The sequence below is a fragment of the Ptychodera flava genome, chromosome 5, assembly GCF_041260155.1.
Source record: "Ptychodera flava strain L36383 chromosome 5, AS_Pfla_20210202, whole genome shotgun sequence".
In the NCBI taxonomy this organism is placed as follows: domain Eukaryota; kingdom Metazoa; phylum Hemichordata; class Enteropneusta; family Ptychoderidae; genus Ptychodera; species Ptychodera flava.
This window is the reverse complement of record NC_091932.1, coordinates 43,728,306-43,748,069: the sequence shown is the minus strand read 5'-3', so window position 1 is coordinate 43,748,069 and position 19,764 is coordinate 43,728,306. Positions and strand designations below refer to the sequence as shown.

Sequence of the window (19,764 nt, the reverse complement as noted above, 5' to 3'; positions counted from 1 at the left end):
GGCAGTCATACAAGTTAGTATTGGAATTGAAAATGCAAATCTTCTCAACTTTGAAGTCTAAACAAACCAGCTTTTTCTGTGCTTGACTACTACTGCTCTCAGTTTGCACAGCTACATGTAGGTTTTAGGAATACGTAACCTTGTCATTTTAAGTGTTGCCTTTGAACATCTACAATTGATAATGGAGGTCAAAGGGTTGAACTGAACAAGTTCCAAAATGTTGAGAAATCAGAGTTTCTTCAAATGCACAGGTGCATTACATGAGTTTAATATCGTCACTCAAGACTATACCAAACAAAAGGCACCTTTTCATTTTACAGCGGACTTCATTGAAGTACAGACTGTTTATTGTCAATGATAACTGTCTGCATGTATTGTCTTGTATTATCAACAAGTATTAACATCTACAATAGTACAAAGCATTTTCAATATTCGAGGATAAACAGATGTCAATATGTAATGCACAGAATTTGTTTTTCACTTCACACTTCTTCAAATGAAATACTACTGCAAGACAACACCGGAATTAATATTTCATGATTTTGAAGAAAAAATCTAACTGGTAATTCATTCTGCAAATATTACTGTGAGTCCCTGTTACTGTTGCATCTACTGATCAACTTTCAGATCTATCTAAACTTAAATAATAAATTTAAATGACCAAATTAAACATATATTTAACATATATACTCTCAGTGGCAAGATAGCTGGCAGCATATTTACACATAATTCACACTAACAACCCATCCATAATGCTACAGACTGTTATCTACATTCTAATACCAATTACAGAAGCCAGACCAATAGTTACTGTCTTACTCAATGATGCAACCATTTCTAATGCCCATTAATAATGCACAGGTTTTTGTGACAATAAAAAAAACAAAGCAAATTGTTATGACAAGAGAGACCAAAGACTTTATGAATGAACATACAGCTAGATATTATAATTTTACCCATACCTTTTTAATCAGAAAATATGACAGACCTAAGAACAGCTGTACACTTAACAAGGGGTGAATGGAACTTTGAACGGGCAGTGACTAAAATGACTTTAATATACAGGGAATTACTATGTGCTTTTAACTGAAAGAATAACCTCTATGGTATGTTTCAGTGTTGCACCCTATTACCCTGTAATGGTCTCTCCCACTTTACAAAAAGCAACACAGTTTGACCTAGGGCAGGTAGTGAAAGTTTATTTTATTCAATTTATGATGACATGTCCTTCAAAAGATATTTGATAAAGATACCAGTTGAGTGGGATAAGACTTGTAGTCATACTTACCGGCCTGGTGAATAGAAGTCTTTCATCTTCTGTTGCTGAGCTGTCAGAGGATCTCTGTTTCATCAGCCGATTCGGTACCTCACCTGTTGTGGAAGTCAGCGCCAAGGTAACTGGGACAGAACTGCGAGGGCTGGTTGGGCTGGTAGGGTTGTTGGAGGGGTTGCCATAGGCAGTACCCAGGGATGGAGTTGACATGGTGCTGGTTGTTGGTGTCATGGAAGAAGTGGATGTAGAACGTTGATGTTGGAAATGTTGCTGCTGTTGCATGACACGTTTACGTCTTTCCATTGATGCTCTGGTTTCTGATTGGATAGAGATTATCATCAAAGTTTATGAAAATGAAGTACCGTACAAACCCTATCAATTTGACCTGTTCCAATAGAGATTGTCACCACAGTTTATGAAAATGAAGTACCATAAAAACCCTATCAATTTGAACTGTTTCAATAGAGATTGTCACCACAGTTTATGAAAATGAAGTACCATAAAAACCCTATCAATTTGACCTGTTTCAATAGAGATTATCATCAAAGTTTATGAAAATGAAGTACCGTACAAACCCTATCAATTTGACCTGTTTCAATAGAGATTGTCACCACAGTTTATGAAAATGAAGTACCATAAAAAACCTATCAATTTGACCTGTTTCAATAGAGATTGTCACCACAGTTTATGAAAATGAAGTACCATAAAAACCCTATCAATTTGACCTGTTTCAATAGAGATTATCATCAAAGTTTATGAAAATGAAGTACCGTACAAACCCTGTCAATTTGACCTGTTTCAATAGAGATTGTCACCACAGTTTATGAAATGAAGTACCATAAAAACCCTATCAATTTGACCTGTTTCAGTAGAGATTATCATCAAAGTTTATGAAAATGAAGTACCGTACAAACCCTGTCAATTTGACCTGTTTCAATAGAGATTGTCACCACAGTTTATGAAAATGAAGTACCATAAAAACCCTATCAATTTGACCTGTTTCAATAGAGATTGTCACCACAGTTTATGAAAATGAAGTACCATAAAAACCCTATCAATTTGAACTGTTTCAATAGAGATTATCATCAAAGTTTATGAAATGAAGTACCGTACAAACCCTGTCAATTGACCTGTTTCAATAGAGATTGTCACCACAGTTTATGAAAATGAAGTACCGTACAAACCCTATCAATTTGACCTGTTCCAATAGAGATTATCATCAAAGTTTATGAAAATGAAGTACCGTACAAACCCTATCAATTTGACCTGTTTCAATAGAGATTGTCACCACAGTTTATGAAAATGAAGTACCATAAAAACCCTATCAATTTGACCTGTTTCAATAGAGATTATCATCACAGTTTATAAATATGAAGTACTGCAAAAACCCTATCAATTCAACCAGAAAAAAATAATTATGATTTGACATCGTTGAATTACAAGGAAATTAACACCACAGAAAAATCTAAATGGTTGAATTAATAGATGGTGACTGTTCTGTATCAGTCTTTGTAACTCCATATGTAAGTAATATACTACTAATAAATGTAACACCAAGAATCATAATTTTAATAAACTGTAACAAAGTATCATCAATAAATGTAATAAAACACCAACCATAATTATAATACCATAGTAATCATAAAATATAATGGATTTGTTGATTAATTTATTGAGTTGCGATAATTTCAAACCTTTGCTCAGAGATTGCATTTCAATGTTTGTCAAGAGTTGATGTGAAATATTTCTGATACATCTACATGCTGTTTGGTTGAAACACAGAGAATAACAATTCATTTTCTCTTTATCCAAAGAGCTATGCTCGCTTTTTTTGGTGGGCACTTAAATGTTGTGATTGTTTGCCAACTATTTTTAGGCTCTTCTCTGCAGTCTGGCTACTTTGATTGTTTGTGTCCTAGATTGATTGAATGCATCAATGTATCATTAATTTCTGTGGAGGTAATACAGACTTAATTACTATAGAATGTAGTGTAAATAAAACAAAAGTTGCAAGAAAAAAGGAATGTATGCAATAACATTATTGCAGTTGTAGTTTAGTGTTTATTATTCACTCAGGACATTTCTAAAACAACTGACCACGTCACAATTCAAGTTTATGACATTTACACCAGTTCATTGCATTATGGATATTTGAAAATTACATTTATGGTAAATTTATGTTATATTTATGGTTGATTGTTTTATTACATTTGTTGTTGATTTTACAACAATCATGTTTGTACTACATTTATAGAGATTATTTCTTTTATGGAGGTTACAATATTATGCTCAATCCTGGTTGGATCATTTGCCCAAGGTGGACATAGAGGGCACTATGTGTTTAGAAGCTAACGTGTCTGACAGGGTATTTTCAAGTCCTGTTGAGTCACTGGTTTAGAGATAGCTGTAATAACTCCATATTTCACTTTAAGGACACAACATTTTTGGAGGGGTCCCTAGCCATTGATAGCACAATCCCTGCCTATAACATGTACAGTATAGCAGTATCTGTAGACACCATTCAAAATCTTTTGTAAGTATTTGATGTGTATTTCTGTTTTCAACAACTGGAAATAAAATGTGTTGCCTATTACTTTCTGTACAAATGAAATAGCTGAGGTCAGCTTTGAATTATAATATTCAGGTCAAGATGGTAAAATATCTATTTCTCCAATTGATCTGTAGTCAAACATTTGGTGTTTTGCCATGATGCTGATGTATCAAGAGAAACAGTACGGACAATGACACAAATACTGAACCTCTAACTGGTGCAAGTGGCCGGGTTTGTCGATTTCTGTAGCTTGTGTTTGCTGCTGCAGAAGTGGTGTTGGATGACGTTGTCGCTGTTGCAGATGTTGATCCAGCTGCAGTGGTCATGGTGGTTGTGACGGTAGACGATGTAGAAAAACCAGATGATAACTCAGCCAGTAGTCTACCCCTGACTGGAGGATTGTATGTAGTCGCTGATGCCACCATACTGTCATGACATAAATAACAATGTTTTGAAACAAAAGTTATGACATACATTGTACACAGGGAAATGTAGTAGAAAGGAAAATTTTTATGGTACAAGTACGATTTTTTCGGAAAAAGAAATCCATCATTTAGCTGCAATCCCCGTTGTCATTGGCACGGGAAATTTTTGTAAATTTTGACAGTTTTTTGGGGTTCGTTGATAATTGAAATAACAGACTCCGTGCTGACCATTAATATTTATTTATGGGTGTGGGCGAGAGGAAAGCCAAATTAACGGTAATTTTTGGCTTTCCTCTCGCCCTTGCCCTTAAATAAACATTAATGGTCAGCGCGTCGCCCGTTATTTCTATAATATTGAATTGTACACATGAACACATGCCCAATAGACCAAAACTTACTAACCTACAGTATTGCCCAATAGACCGGGTGTACAGGGCAAGGACTTAATTTCTGCACTTTGAATTGTTTGTATCATTCACACTGTATCATCTGGAACATTTCTTACCAAGATGTCTTAGATGCCATTCTTGACATCCTCTTTGGCAGTGAGGGCGCCCCTCGAGAACTCCGCAAGAACTTGGCCAGCCACATACGAACACCTTCAAGGTGTGTGTGCTCTGTGAGAGGAAGTCTAGACCAGGGATTGCCGTTGGCATAGTCTAATGACGCTATCGCAAGTGCTCTTCCAACCTGAATAAGAAAGGCAAAGTTGATGAATCCATGGGTGTGAAGGTCAGTTACAAAGAATTGAAATTGAGTTATCAGTTTATATACACAGCCATTGATTTGTACATGAAGTGCTTAATTGGAAGGCATGCGTTACTATTATACCACTACTTCACATACCGGTAGTACACTCAACTCATACCAGTACTACGCATGGTGCAGTCAACTCATATACCGGTATGTGAACTGTAAATTCATGCTGGTACTATGCATATGAGTACTACGCAAAGTACAGTCAATTCATACCAGTACTACGCATAGTGCAGTTTACCTCCATGCTCATACTGACCAATAGCAAAGTATGGAATTGAAATCAACCATCCACTGGTTATTGAAATTACTAGATAACTTTTTCTAACAAAATGGTGGCAAGGCAACAACATTGTGCAAAACGAATCAGAGTTTGCGGTGAAATGACATGAGCACTTAGTAGTGCAACAGACAGCTAAGCTTCTTGGTTACTATATTTACACTTTGGCCAACATATCTACCACTAAGGCACAACAAGTTCAAGCATTTTAATTATCAATCATTGTGTGAATGGAAAGCTGTTTATTCTCTCACCTCTTCATAGTGTGCCGGTGTGTACTTGGGTGGGAATCCTATCGGAGGGGGTGGTGTAGCTCTACCATCATCCATTGTTGCTGGGGCTATTGGGTTCACCATTCTGCCTGAGTTATAATTACATTCTAATGTATAGCTGATGGAGTCAAGTGAAAGAAATTCTTTATTGTTATATGCGCTGACCGTCACAACCTTCTGAGGCATAATGATTGTTTTTAGACAGTGTGGGCATTCTGATTGAGACAGTTTCTGACGGGTTGCCATGGTGAAATATGCATTTGGGCACAATTTTACAAGTGGTGTAGCCACAAACTGAAGACGTCAAATTGCCATACACAATACACAGTGCCATAATTACACGGCGTCTGTGTTTTGTATACAGCGATTTGACATCATCAGTTTGTGGCTATACCACTTGTAAAATGATGCCTGCATTTGCCGTCACTTGCTTTCTTAACCCTTTCACCACCATGGTTTGTCCCAAATCCATTGTTTTCTATGGTAAAGTTGGACTTGTATACAGGGAACTGGGGCTGAAAGGGTTAATCATTGAATCTTTTGCCACTAAGCTGTGGTATACCAGTATTTAGAACCCTCACAGCTGTAAGATTGTACCTTTGTTTGACATTCACAGTGTTGTCAACTTAATGCAAAGTGCCACAGGTTTTGGACAAAACAAACAGCCATGAAATAATCAAAGGACACTCAGGATAAGCTGGAAAGGCAACAACAAAAATAAAATATTCCTCAACACACTATTCCTATTTATCCAACCCTGCAGTTCTTCAGTAGAAACGCTGTACTAGCTGGCAGTTCCGGGGCATGGCACAGGTGAAGGGGTTATAGAAGAAAATATTTTAGTAAGGTCCATCTCTTTTTGTCCAATGTAGATAACTCTTATAATCATGTACACAATCCACAAGGCACTATTTGTGTGAAGTTACAGTCTAACACTTAATATAAGTAGAACAAGTGAAGATGTTCTTTGCTGAACATAACCATGACATTGTAGTGTCTTAAATTGGCAGTATTCAATCCCTAGTTCTTACATTGATAGTGTTTGCTGACATTGAATATTTTTATTTTGAAAGTCCTTTGCTTTCCTTTCAAAGTTGTGTCCAACTAATCAAGTTGTCCAAAGAAAATTAGCTTTTTAACATGTTCCCCTTTAAGTCTGATCAAAGAATTCAAAAGTGGTCAGGATCTTTTTTCAACTTACCTATGTACAATACCAATGGCTTTGTAAATAGCAACTCTACCGCTACCTTCTTTGGACATGCCGTCTCTCTTATCTCGTGTGTACATATTCTTCTCTGTAAAGTTACATCCGGTGAAGTCAAAGTGTGCTGTGTTGAGAGAGATGAGCTTTGGAAACAGTAAATTCTCAAGTTGTTGCTGGTCGTCTTCAAGGTGATTGCCATAGATGAAACAGCCTCTCTTGGATGCATGACCATGCAAATCTACATAGAAAGCAATACCACTTTCCTTCCACGGAATGGAGAGATAGTCGTTTTCTTCGCTCTCTTTGCCTTCTAATACAAAAGAGTTGCTTCTTCCATCATCACCTGCATGTAAGTTCAGACTACTGACTTCTTTGCAAAGATCACTTTCTGTAGCCTCACCATCAGAAGCGCCTGAATCTTCTTTGCAATCGTCAAGTCTAGACAAGGAATCAGTTGCCATAGATACTGTGGACTCAGACACCATAGGGCTATCACCACAGGCACCATTTTGTATGACTGTGATGTCATTCCCTGAAAGAGGAGCATTCACAGACATGTCCCCACTATTGCTTCCTCCACCAGTACTGTTGGTTTTATTTTCAGAAATCTGAATGTTTTCAAGGACGATATCTCCATTTTGTTTGGTGCCAGATTCCTGACTTGTCCCTGGGTGCACCATGATGATAGCATTTGGTTTGATATCAGCTTCACTCTCTGACTCCAGTGGTTTCTGTTCCTTCACAGGTTTCTGTTCAACAGGTGCAGTCTTTGGAACTACTGGCTCTTCATGTTTGGTTACTCGGCACTGAACATGGTAATACTTGATCAGCACTTTGGCGGCATAAATTGATGGATGCAGATCAAAATCAGGATCTAGATAAACCCTGTTCAGATTTACACCACGTTGGTCAGTTCGGTAGTGTCCCCGCATAACCCCATCAGGATTCAGTAATGGTATCAATTTAAATATATAGTGCCTTCTCAGCTGTTTGGCTCTGGGATCAAATGGACGGAGTATGAAATCCAAGAAGCCATTGAAAACAAAACTGGCAGGTGTCTCTCCTGGATGGACTCTACTGGAGAGGAAAAACACCTACAAAATGAAACAAAGGAAACACTGTGATGTGATACTTTACACACAATGGGAGAACAATGGACATATGGATTAGCTAGAAGTTTGTCTGTGTAAGCCACCATAAAATAGTGTTGAAAGAAAAAGTCTTGTTAAAATGCATGTGATATGAAGTCAAAACACTGTAATTGGCAAGAGAAGAGCACACTGGTAACTGTCATATGTGTGGGCAACAAATCTATCTAGGTGACATCTTTCTCTCAAAACTGTTTCTAAACAGACTACTGTATGTTTAAGAACTTGACAAGGCTTCATAGTGGCTTATTTGGATGAAAAAATTTTATATGACGAAAGTTGGGTTAAAACACTATATTTTCATTTCTGTAAATCTACTAAGTGTTCTAATTTGCTGTATTCTCTAACAGTAATAAAAGAAAACCGGCCTATTTATTCCAATCTTGACCTCATAGTAGTCTATGGACAGTGCGTCCTGTCAAAATTTCAGTTTAACATTCATGTGTGTGTTGGTACAAACAGTGATACATTAGACAAAGTCATTTAAATTAAAAATATAAAGTCTGAGTGTCATATTGTGTATGCTAACAATACTGACTTGTCCACTCAGAGTCACCTTGATCAATTATCAAAGCTAACACAAATGCCTGCAGAGTAGAACAGTATTACAACCACCCTGTAATATTGTGTACTATCATTACAATCATTGACAGAATCAAAGCCAGCTGATCCAGAGCATCACATTCTAGTTTGCAAATCTTACACACTAATTTGATTGATCAAACACTGATGTCACATTTTGTCCCGTATGGAGACTCCAGCTTCTATTAGAGTAACTCAAGCATTCTGATTTCTGCATAATAATAATCACCTTTGAGCACCAGAGTCAATTTTTGTCACCTTCAGAAAATATACTCCAGTCAATTTTTTTCAGATTTTTGTCAAAATTTTGATAACAAACTGTAGCCAATGAAATGTGATGTCCATTTGGTCCAAAATTATCAAAAAATGACAGAAAAATTCATAAAAATTGGTGAAAATGTTGCACTAAAAAGTTTGGTGGGAAATTATTACGGCACTCAAAGGGTTAAACAGCAAACTTTCTGTACAATAACAATACCTTATGAAATATAAAATTCACATTCATTTTTTTACAAGCTAACACCATTGAAACAGCTGTGATATTGGTGATGTGGCTATTTCTAATTTTAAAAGGATGAAGAAAAGTTCATAAGGTTAGATCAGAATTTTCTGATCACATAGATACCAACGATATGCACGGTAAGATCAGAATTCTCTGATCACATAGATACCTACAATACACATTACTATAACTGAACATTATTCATATATTTTGTACCATATTGGAGTGTTTAGAATTAGTCATCTACTAGTATTATATTTATGTCACTTTCCACCTTCACTTTTACTTTATAATTTCTCAATTTATCTACAATTTTACTTTACTACTGACAATAGCTTTCTGCATGGACCATTTATCACATTCTTTACTATTTTGAATGGTGACAAAAAGACAAAAGAAATCCATTTTTTAACACCTCAAACAGAATGGTATGAAATGATCACATATTGGCACATCTAATTTACTGCCAAGAGTGGGCGTTTCATATTTGAAGGGTGTCAAACAATATAAACTGGGGATACAAAGCAACACTTTGATTGGCTAGAGAAAGTAAACCTGATATCAGCCGTTCTTTCCATAATTAACTCTATACAATAATACAAGCCCATGTGATTCATTAAAATCTATGTACTTTATCATGGTTAGCTGTGTAGGAATTTTCAAGACAAGATAAAACTAAGATCAACGATTAGAACAGCCCTTTGTAGAACAGCCCTGTATGTCAATATCTCTGTCAGCAGTCTAACAGAGAACCTGTCAAGTGGTCTACCCATTGTACTCTGGCTATTTACGCCAACATAAGAATTGTAAAGATCAGAGTGGAGACAGAGAATGTCTGGACAATGTCTTTGTGTGTCTCACAAAACACACAGCAAATTGTGATCTAGTGTGACCCACTCACCTAACATATGGACCATTAGACCTTGGGAGGGGGGGGTGGTCACAATGAAATTGTGAAAAATTTTTTTTACTATTGTAAATTTCTGAAATTTTTTTTTTCCAATTGAGATTAGCTGTGCAAATTTTTTTTTTCAGAGTAAATTTTCAGATTTATAATTTTTTTTTAGTTCGTCGCTGTCTGAAGATAAAGAGGGCAAAGATGTGGTGCCAAGCACCACAAGCGGCCACGCAAGCGGTCACGGGGGGGGGGGGGAGGTCAGGAGAGGGGTGTCCCCCTGCTGCTGTTGGAGCTTTTGAAAAATAGAGATTACAATGGTGTTATTTGGTGGCACTTGGGGAGTATTTTTGCGGGGGGAGGTCAGGAGGGGGTGTCCCCCTCCTGCCGTTGGAGCTTTTGAAAAATAGAGATTACAATGGTGTTATTTGGTGGCACTTGGGGAGTATTTTTGCGGGGGGTGGTCAGGAGGGGGTGTCCCCTCCTGCCGTTGGAGCTTTGAAAAATAGAGATTAAAATGGCGTTATTCAGTGGCACTTGGGGAGTATTTTTGGGGGGGGAGGTCAGGAGGGGGGTGTCCCCCTCCTGCTGTTGGAGCTTTTGAAAAATAGAGATAAAAATGGTGTTATTTGGTGGCACTTTGGGAGCATTTTTTTCGGATTACACATCTTCCTCTGAAACATGGTCTTCTTGCTCCTCAGTAGCTTCCTATAGTTTTGAAAATTGACTATTTTGGTTTCCTGGCTTCCCTTTCTACTGCGTGGATAAATGGCTACATTCACCCCACCAAACATCATGCATATCTCATGATTTACAATTGATTTTGACAAGCTGAGAAGCTAAAATAATCTAAATAATATAGTTAAATTTGCATATTTGTGTTTTTAGAGCAATTGTTGCCCTTTTTGATCAAAACATCTATTTCTCTGTAGCAGCATGTCCAAATTGATTGGATGTGTATAGATGTGTTGAAATTTCAATATTTGTCTTTTTAGGGCAATTTATGCCATTCATGGTCAAAACATCTGTATTCTCTGAAAGGGCTTGTCCAATTTCTTTGAAATTTGCTACACAAAAAACGATTATTCATGCAGATTTATTCAGTATTTGCTATCGAGAAACTTTCAAAGTTCAACCCCTTTTGTCTGTTTTTGTGTTTGGATTTGTTGGATAGATGGCATTCTACGTAGTGTATTGTTGAATGTTAAAACATGTGTTGCTGTTGTTTTTTGAGGCTGTTTTTTGAGAAAAAAGAATTGAAATACCTTTTTAAAAGCAAAATAATACATAATGACTTGGTATGTTGTTTTATCATTATGACGTGTTTCTACTTGTTCACCCATTCTTGCATTCATCATTGCAATAAAATGCTGTGAAAAAAATGAAACTGATGTGGCCTGCATCTGTTTACCTTGATCTTAAAAGGCAAATACAACTTTCTGTCTTGACAACCATACCATAGTTTCAATGTTTTACCTAGTGTACCTGCTTGGTTTGTACGCAGGAAACAAGTAGAAAACAGGTTCTATAATTTCATAATTTTCAAGTGATCAGAATACAAAAGTCCTGAAAAGATAAGATAATCACAACTTCCAGTATAAGGGATACAGTCACTCTAAATGTATAAATTAAAATTAAAAATGTGCCGGGAGGATGTACTAAAAAATACAGAAAGTTGCTTTCTGTCGGTAAAATCTAAAAAAAATTCAAAATTTCAAAGACTTTGCAGATTTTTTTTTACGCCTTTGTCTTCTTATTTATTTTTTTTTTATTTTGCAAACTAGTTTGAAGATTTTTTTTTCCTAACTTTCTGCTCTGAAATTTTTTTTTTCTGTTTTTGACCACCCCCCCCTCCCAAGATCTAATGGTCCCTCTCACCTAAATACTCATTTGCACAATTACAAAGAGGTTAATCCATTCAAAATTTTGGTACACTTTGACTAACTTTTGTCAAAAATGTTAAAATCAAGTGTCCTTTTCATGTTGTTATTATAATAACATTCTGCCATTTCTCAACGGTAACATTTAATAATGAAATAAAATAAAGAGCCTAGCTGGGGTTGAAGTTTCCTGCAAACACAAAAGTGTCTACTTTTTTCATCTGACAGCATGTATCATGTAAAGTAGAGATACGTACATGTAGTTGAGTTAGCTGTAACTTAGCTGCATGACTAGCTTTAAAAAATAACAAAATTCCTAAAACACAACTCTGCTATACAATCTCATTTAAATAGAGACATAAAGGGTACCTTAAATCAAATTTTTTAATGTGTAATTTGGTTTCCAAACAGTTATAAACATTTATTTTCAGACTGTCAAAGATTTCAAATGAATCAAAACGATACTAAATGCTGTATGGTGGAATTCAAGCATTGCCCATGATTGGATAATATGTATCTTGTAACTCTCAAAACAAAGCAAAGCTTTTTTTGTATTGCATTTCTTGAGAAAGATCTCTAGTAATTAAAGCCAAAGATAAATAATCTTGGTGTGTACAATCTGATTTAACATGGCCATACATGCTATACGCATGCTATAGTGTAAGCAGTATTTGACTTCAAGTTTGATCATTGTACCATGTGTTATCATTGTCTGACAAATGCAAAGCTGAGACAAAAACTGGAGTTTTTCTATCATTGTTACTGTACTCTCATTCAAAAATACCACTTTATTCTTGCCCCCTTGTACAGTAACATTTTGATAAAACACTGAGATAAAAAGAAAAAGGAAAATGGAATACAACCCTTAACTTTGAACAAATTAAGCACAGGATCCACAACTCACGACGCATTTCATAGGTAACTGCTTTTAAACTATCATTTGCAAGTATAAAATCTCCTACGCAATTGTACAGTGAAAGATTTGTTCATTTCCAAGAACGTCAAAAGATAAGAAATCGGTGTAAAATTAGACACTGTGCCACCATTTTGTCACCATATTTAATCGGCATACTCATATTTTTGTAAAGACTTCATGTTATGCTGGTCCAGTCGTCAAAACAACTTGAGTGAGAAACAGTAGCCTGACCATACCGGTACTAGTAAGCCACTCCTGCTACTATGGAGGAAATATATGGTTGCAAATTTGCTATAAAATATACAAAAGCACCATGTTTGTTCAGAATAAAATTCCACTGTCAAGGATGTAAGGGCCAATTATTGGGGCTAAGTATCTGAAGAATGACTGAGTACAGTTTTCTGCTGTGGATATTGTACGGCAAACAATTTTTACTGCCAAAAAAGGCCAGTTTGAATATTTCTTATTTCTTTTCCCAGTGTGTTTATAAAAGACTTTCAAGACGGAGTTGGCTTAATGCAGAACACTCCGATCCAACCTGCGTACGAAATTTTTCCACGTTAGATTGGAATGCATGAAGTACTCTAACAATTCAGATCTCCTACTATAGCATTATAAAAGAAATGCCATTGTTAGCATATACGTGAATCATTCAATAATCTAATACTTCAGTTTAACCTTTGACTTCCATTTGTTCGGCCTAATTGAAGATATGAACAGTTGTTTTGCTTGCCATGACAACTGGGGTTTTACATTTCCCTTACACAAATGGTGTATCAATGACTCATGTACATTGATATAGTTGACAGTAAATCAGTTTCAAAATTAGGTAATACTTAGTAGAATGGAAGTTGAGGATTTGCCTTCTTGTAAAAATTCCTTGATTGTTCGGGTTAAATATCCTTAAATAGCTGGCACAAAACCACATCCCTTTACTGCATAAATATTTGGTCCTGAACAATTTTGCAGAGAAAAAGATTTGAAATGAAGAAAAACCTTTTCAAGAACTTTAACATTATTTCATAATCTCTGTGCTCTCGCGGTCGCTCGTAACGTTCATAAATTACAAACAAAAATGAAAATTTACGAAAAAAAATAAATGCCCGATCGGCCATTTACAAACAATTTTGTTATTTTTGAAGCCTGATTTTCGGTTAAAATTATGAATTCCGTGGATGTACTGTCATATCTCGTCTTTCAAAAACTAATCTGCCCCTATCATCGGCGCATCGACAAATGATAATGTACAATACTTCCAATTCATAGCAAGAGGAAGTCTGTCCAGAGCAAAACCTACACTATATACGCACAGGAGCGACGGAACTGAAGCTGAATTAGAGATTGTCAGAACAGAGAAGGATATAGGAGTAACTGTTGACAGCAATTTAGAATTCGGGGATCATATCCAGACTCAAGTGAATAAAGCTAACAGAATAGTTGGTCTAATAAGAAGAGCATTCAATTATCTGGACAAACGCTCTTTCAAACTCCTATTCATAGCATTAGTGAGACCAATTTTGGAATACAGCTCCAGTGTTTGGAACCCATATAAGAAAAAAGACATAGATTGCATAGAAAATGTTCAACGAAGAGCGACAAAGATGCTCCCAGGTTTACAGAATTTGACATACGAAGATCGTCTGAGGATTTTACAATTGCCAACACTTAGATTTCGACGTCTACGCGGCGATCTCATCGAGATGTTTAAAATCATGGGCGGTTTTTATGACAGGCAGGTTACGGGGAACTTATTTCAACGTGCTGTATACCTACAAACCACAGGTCACTCATACAAACATAGGGCCAAAGTCCCTGAAGCTACTATAGACATGGATACAAAATTAAGTATTCCTGACTGTATGAAATTATCTCACTAAGGTCATCCTACGGACAAGTAAACTAAATATTAAAGCTGTCTGACCAGCGGTTTTGAAAGAACAAGCAACTCAACAGTTGACAGAGGTCTGTTGAGTTATGTAGAGAATAACCTTTTGTGATACATGTATTGATGAAGAAGGTGGATATCTTTGATTAACATTGTGAGTTCTGTTTAATAAGTTGAGACTGTACATACTCTCAGAAAGCACACTGAAGAGACAAAGGTTTGAAACTTAAGAAGTTCAAGGTCATCAAAAGCATTATAATTATTATTATTTATTAATTCTTTATTTCGGACAATGAGCATGTCCATATATATAAATGGTTACAGGATTGGCAAAAAGAATGATACAAAAAAGGTTACATCAAGAAATATTCATTTATGGGTTAGACCATAAAGACATATTTCTGAACACAGATTAGAAGACTGAATTTTCCATCTTTTCCTCAAGTCAGAAGTGAAGTACACAACATCATACACCTTACGTATAATTAGGTTCTCACTCATAGAAACCCTTTTCATCAAACTATTGATTTGCTTTCTAAGCAAAGCATCAAAAGTGTCAATCCTATTATATACAAACATAGTACTAGCACTGCTGCGTCTGTCATATCGTAGAAGTATGCGACCAGCATTATTGTAAGCAACTTTCAATTGTTTCAGGGCGCTTTTATTATAGCTGACCCATAAGTTACCACCATACAATTGATAGCAATATGCTTTAAAGAGTTTACATTTAACACTCTGAGAACACATAGAAAATTTTCTCAAAGCATGTTAGCAGAGATATAAAAAGATCTCCTCTGACACTCGATATCAGAATTGTCACTGAAGGTATTTGCCAACATATAGCCGAGGTGCTTTTTCTTTTCAACAAATCGCAGTTTAACTCCATTGAGATAAACAGCCGGAATATGTTCCATCATACATCGCTTGAGAATTATACACATACATACAGTTTTCTCTGTATTGAAAACAATATCATGAATATCGCCATAATTGCTACATATATTTAAAGTATCTGAGTTCCTTTCACTGACGGGTTTATCAGACATATATCATCTGCATACATCAGATGGTTAACAAAAATACCACCGATGTTGCAACCAACCTTAGAATTAATCAATCTATGGCTAAGATGATCCATATACACATTGAAAAATTTTGGGGACAATACACCACCTTGCTTCACACCGTTTTTAACAGTAAAATGTGTTGAAATACAGGAGCCCCATCGAACAGAGATTTCCTGCGTTCTGTACCAGGTTAAAAGGTATCTCACATAGCAAATAGGAACATTACGGTTGATCAGTTTCTTGAATAATGACCAGTGATTCACACGATCGAAAGCTTTAGAAGCATCCATAAAAGTAACGATAACATTGCTACCATGACTTCTATAATAGCAAATGACCTCTTTCAGGACAAACATACACATATCAGTAGAAAGACAAGTTTTAAAACCAAATTGGTAAGGTGAAGATCCAAGGAACGACTCAATCTTATTCAAAATAACTAATTCAAAAACTTTCGAGGTAATAGTAGACAGAGCAATCGGGCGATAGTTGTTCTTATCGCTTACATTTTGTTCTTATCCTTAACAATGGGCACTAACAAAACTTCAGAAAATCTAGGAGGACATACATTATGAATAAGCATTGAAGTGAGACACATGCTCAAAAGTACAATTAACTTATTACTAGCATATAAAAAATGCTCAGATGAGAGAGAATCTGGACCAGCAGATTTCCCTTGTTGTAACTTGTCAATGGCTTTACGAACATCACTATAGGTGATACAAAACTCATTTGATCAAGGTTGCAATCGTCAACCTTATTCAACACGAATTCTTTGTCTCTAACCGAGTGCACCACATTTAAGAGATCACCAAATGGTTCCGCCACATTTCAGAGATATTGACATCACCACTGCAGCCATCTACAGTGTTGGGTCTAGGCGGAGTCTTTGCATTAATTCTGTTGATGGACTGCCAAAAAGCATTACAATTACCAGTAAACAAACTATTCGCAGCCGCATCAGCTTTGATTTGCTCCTCATTACGTCTGCAACTTCTTAAAGCATATTTAAATCTCGCATGCGTACGACGCTTGAATTCAAAAAGGGGCCCATTCGTTGGTTTTTCACTTTCACGCCATAGTTTAAATGCATCCCGAGCAACAGAATGGACGTCTTTGAGGTAATCATTCCACCCTGTCACAGTATGATCAACATTATCACGAATACATGGTGAAATCTGAAGACCTGCTGAGTACAAGCTATCAATAATATCATCATAAAACTGAGAAATACACCGAGCATGATTTGTGTTGTGGCAATGAACATCCTTACAACAAAGGCTATCAGTTGGAATGTGAATCTCAGCAAGAAGCTTGTCAGAGATATTACGATATTCATTACATTGATTACAGTTCACCTTAGACCAATTTACAGATTTCCCAGAGTACTGCTTATTGTTGTTATTAAGATTTTCACATGACGGCAATGTACCAGTATTGAGAACTATGCTGAGTGGGAAATGATCAGAAGATATAACATCATATAAAACAGACATCGAATTAATACACTGGTGAGTAGAGAGTGACGAAATACAGTGGTCAAGCCATGAAGTGGTACCATGTACGTCACTGACATAAGTAAATGGATTATCTCTCAGTAAAAGCTTATCAGAGATAAGATAGTCGTACTCATCACACAAACTTTGCAGAGTTGTACCAAATTTGAATCCGTATCGGCATTCCAATCACCGATCATCATACAACTATAACAATCACTAGATTGAACAATGGCGTGAGCCTTAGCTAATCGCTCTATAAATTCGTCATGATTTTCACTATTACATGTCGGCATATACACATTAATAATAAGCATTTGACAATTGGCTATATTGAGCTCAATGCCTAAAATTCTGCTATCATTAAAGGAACGGACTTTAACAGCATGACTTATCGATTTGCGCCATAAAAACGCAAGACCGCCATACGGTCTACCTATTAATAAGCTCTCACTAGTATCAACAGCAGATTCACCAAAGTAATCAAAATCCTGGTGAATCTTTTGTAGAAAGGATATGTTATCACTTGTCAACCAGTGTTCCTGTAATAAACAAATGTCGTGACTATCACACAGATCACGAACTGCATTCAACGAGTTCTTGACAGAGCGACAATTATATGATGCTATACGCAGATTCATTGGTTAGTTTCTTGGTTTATAGAACTTTCGAATCAGCACTCCTTCTGGCCAGACATCGGGATTCAGCAGTTTCTGAAAGTTCCGCGCATTAACAGTTACACGAAAAGACGCGTACGATCCATATTTCGTTGCTAACTGTTCACAGTTCATCATGTCAAGTTGAGCTGTATCGGCAATATATCTGACAATTTGGACGGGTTTCGTGTCAGGTTTCAGTCTGCTGACAAACAGTGACTTACTTTGCGAAACAGCTGGAAGACCTGAATGCTTCTTACTGCCAACTATATATTTGCGACGTCCTGTTGATGCTGCAAGTGCAGACTCAGCTGACGATCGGAAGACACAAGCTTACTGCTAGGTTTGAGTTATGTGCTTGGTCATCGGGTTTACCGTTGACAACTGCCTCGGCATAACTTGATCGATTACGTTTACGTCGAACGTACGACACCATGGTAAACCCATCACTGTGTTGACAGCCGCAGCATTATCGATACTGTTTTCGTCACAGTTTTCCTTGACTCGCACCTTGGAATTGGATTGTCACTGGCATGTACAGCGTCATCTTCAAAGAGAGCATTATCAGAGTTCACATTTGCAACAGGTGGATCTTCAACAGGCGTTTCATACCAGATCCATTCATATGCAAATTTACATTTCCAACAGTGAAAGCATTGTCCCTGTATCTACTGCTTTAGCTTGATGCACTGAATTTCCAAGAACAGGATTGCAGACTTTGTCCTTTATTTGCCGAATATCATCAGAGGTTCGCAAATAAAGACTGGATATATTATTGACATCTTCTTTGAGTCCATCAAACTCGACTTGCATTCGATTTATCTTTGATAACAAGGTTGATACATCGATGTAATTATAATCAACTGGAGGTAGCTTAGACAGATCTTGAGCCACGAAGACAGGAATATTCTCAGGATCAATTTCTAATAAAAGCGTCACAATGTCTTGAACATTCGATTGCGATTTATTTTGACCCTGTCGTCTCTTCAGGCGTCGAGAGGTAAACTCACCACATACATCATATAGAATTACCTTGGCTTGTTCAATTGCGTCGTCATTGTACGCAGATACACACAGTTTCACAATATCATCAACTGGCAAAACGTCCATCTTATTAACAACAAAGCACAAAAGTTCGTTAATGATGACATTACCAGGAAAATGTGACTTCTGATGAGTGTTGAGATGGAAGCTGGAGCTTCGCACCTTCTGATGACCAGTAGTCCCGCTTCCAGAAGTACCAGATGCTGGAGGGTCAGACGATACACCAGTGCCGCCATTGTTGCAAGACAAAGGCGGCTCGCCACGGTCATGGTCATGGTCAGGTACAGGAAACCGCTTTTTCTTGCAATTTGGGCACAAATCCAAGTCACCCTGACAAACTCTGACATTCTGGCAAGTTCCACAATCTTGACATCGCAACATTACCGTGATAGTGACTGATAATCACGGAAAAAGAAGACCAGTAGCGGAGCGACTAAAAGAGCGTGTCTTCACTGAAGAAGCTACACAATGCCAATGATTATAAGGAATCATGTTACACTTTCATTGCACTGTTTACACAGATTGCATAATTGCTATAAATAGCACATGAGGAATCTTTATACAGCCCAGCTTTACCATAAAAACCCTATCACTTTGACCACTCTTTTAATTGACACTCTATTTTTTCCTCAAAAAGTAATTTTATTTATCCTTACCAAGTCAACCATAAATGGAAATTAGAACTTTCTCTATCTCTATCTCTATCTCTACTGACTATTTTGAGCAATTTCTTTTAGATAACATACAGGGCACAATAAATGACGGTTCAGAATATGTCAAAGTTGGGATTCAGGAAAGTTGCCTTACATGTTTTAATCCTCCAAGATGGTTTCACTATGAACTGTCAAAAAAAGTTGAACTTGCTGATAATTCTACACTAAAATTATTTTGGCTTTGATGATTTCCTAATTAATTCAATTATTTAAAAT

General features: G+C 36.6%; 1 protein-coding gene across 19 annotated transcripts in view; it reads right to left on the bottom strand.

The window, feature by feature from the left end:
• LOC139134043 (cytosolic carboxypeptidase-like protein 5) overlaps positions 1-19,764 on the bottom strand; it is a 66,499-nt gene that overhangs the window by 32,624 nt on the left and 14,111 nt on the right. For all 19 annotated transcript variants that reach the window (XR_011552699.1, XR_011552700.1, XR_011552701.1 and 16 more), the window contains exons 6-10: positions 6,759-7,855; positions 5,540-5,675; positions 4,755-4,939; positions 4,033-4,250; positions 1,289-1,590 (exon numbers count right to left, since the gene is read on the bottom strand). Coding sequence is in view for 16 of the 19 variants with exons in the window: in XM_070700901.1 (XP_070557002.1) it covers positions 1,289-1,590; positions 4,033-4,250; positions 4,755-4,939; positions 5,540-5,675; positions 6,759-7,855 (1,938 nt within the window). In the remaining 3 variants the exon portion in view is untranslated. The remainder of the gene's footprint in view (positions 1-1,288; positions 1,591-4,032; positions 4,251-4,754; positions 4,940-5,539; positions 5,676-6,758; positions 7,856-19,764) is intronic.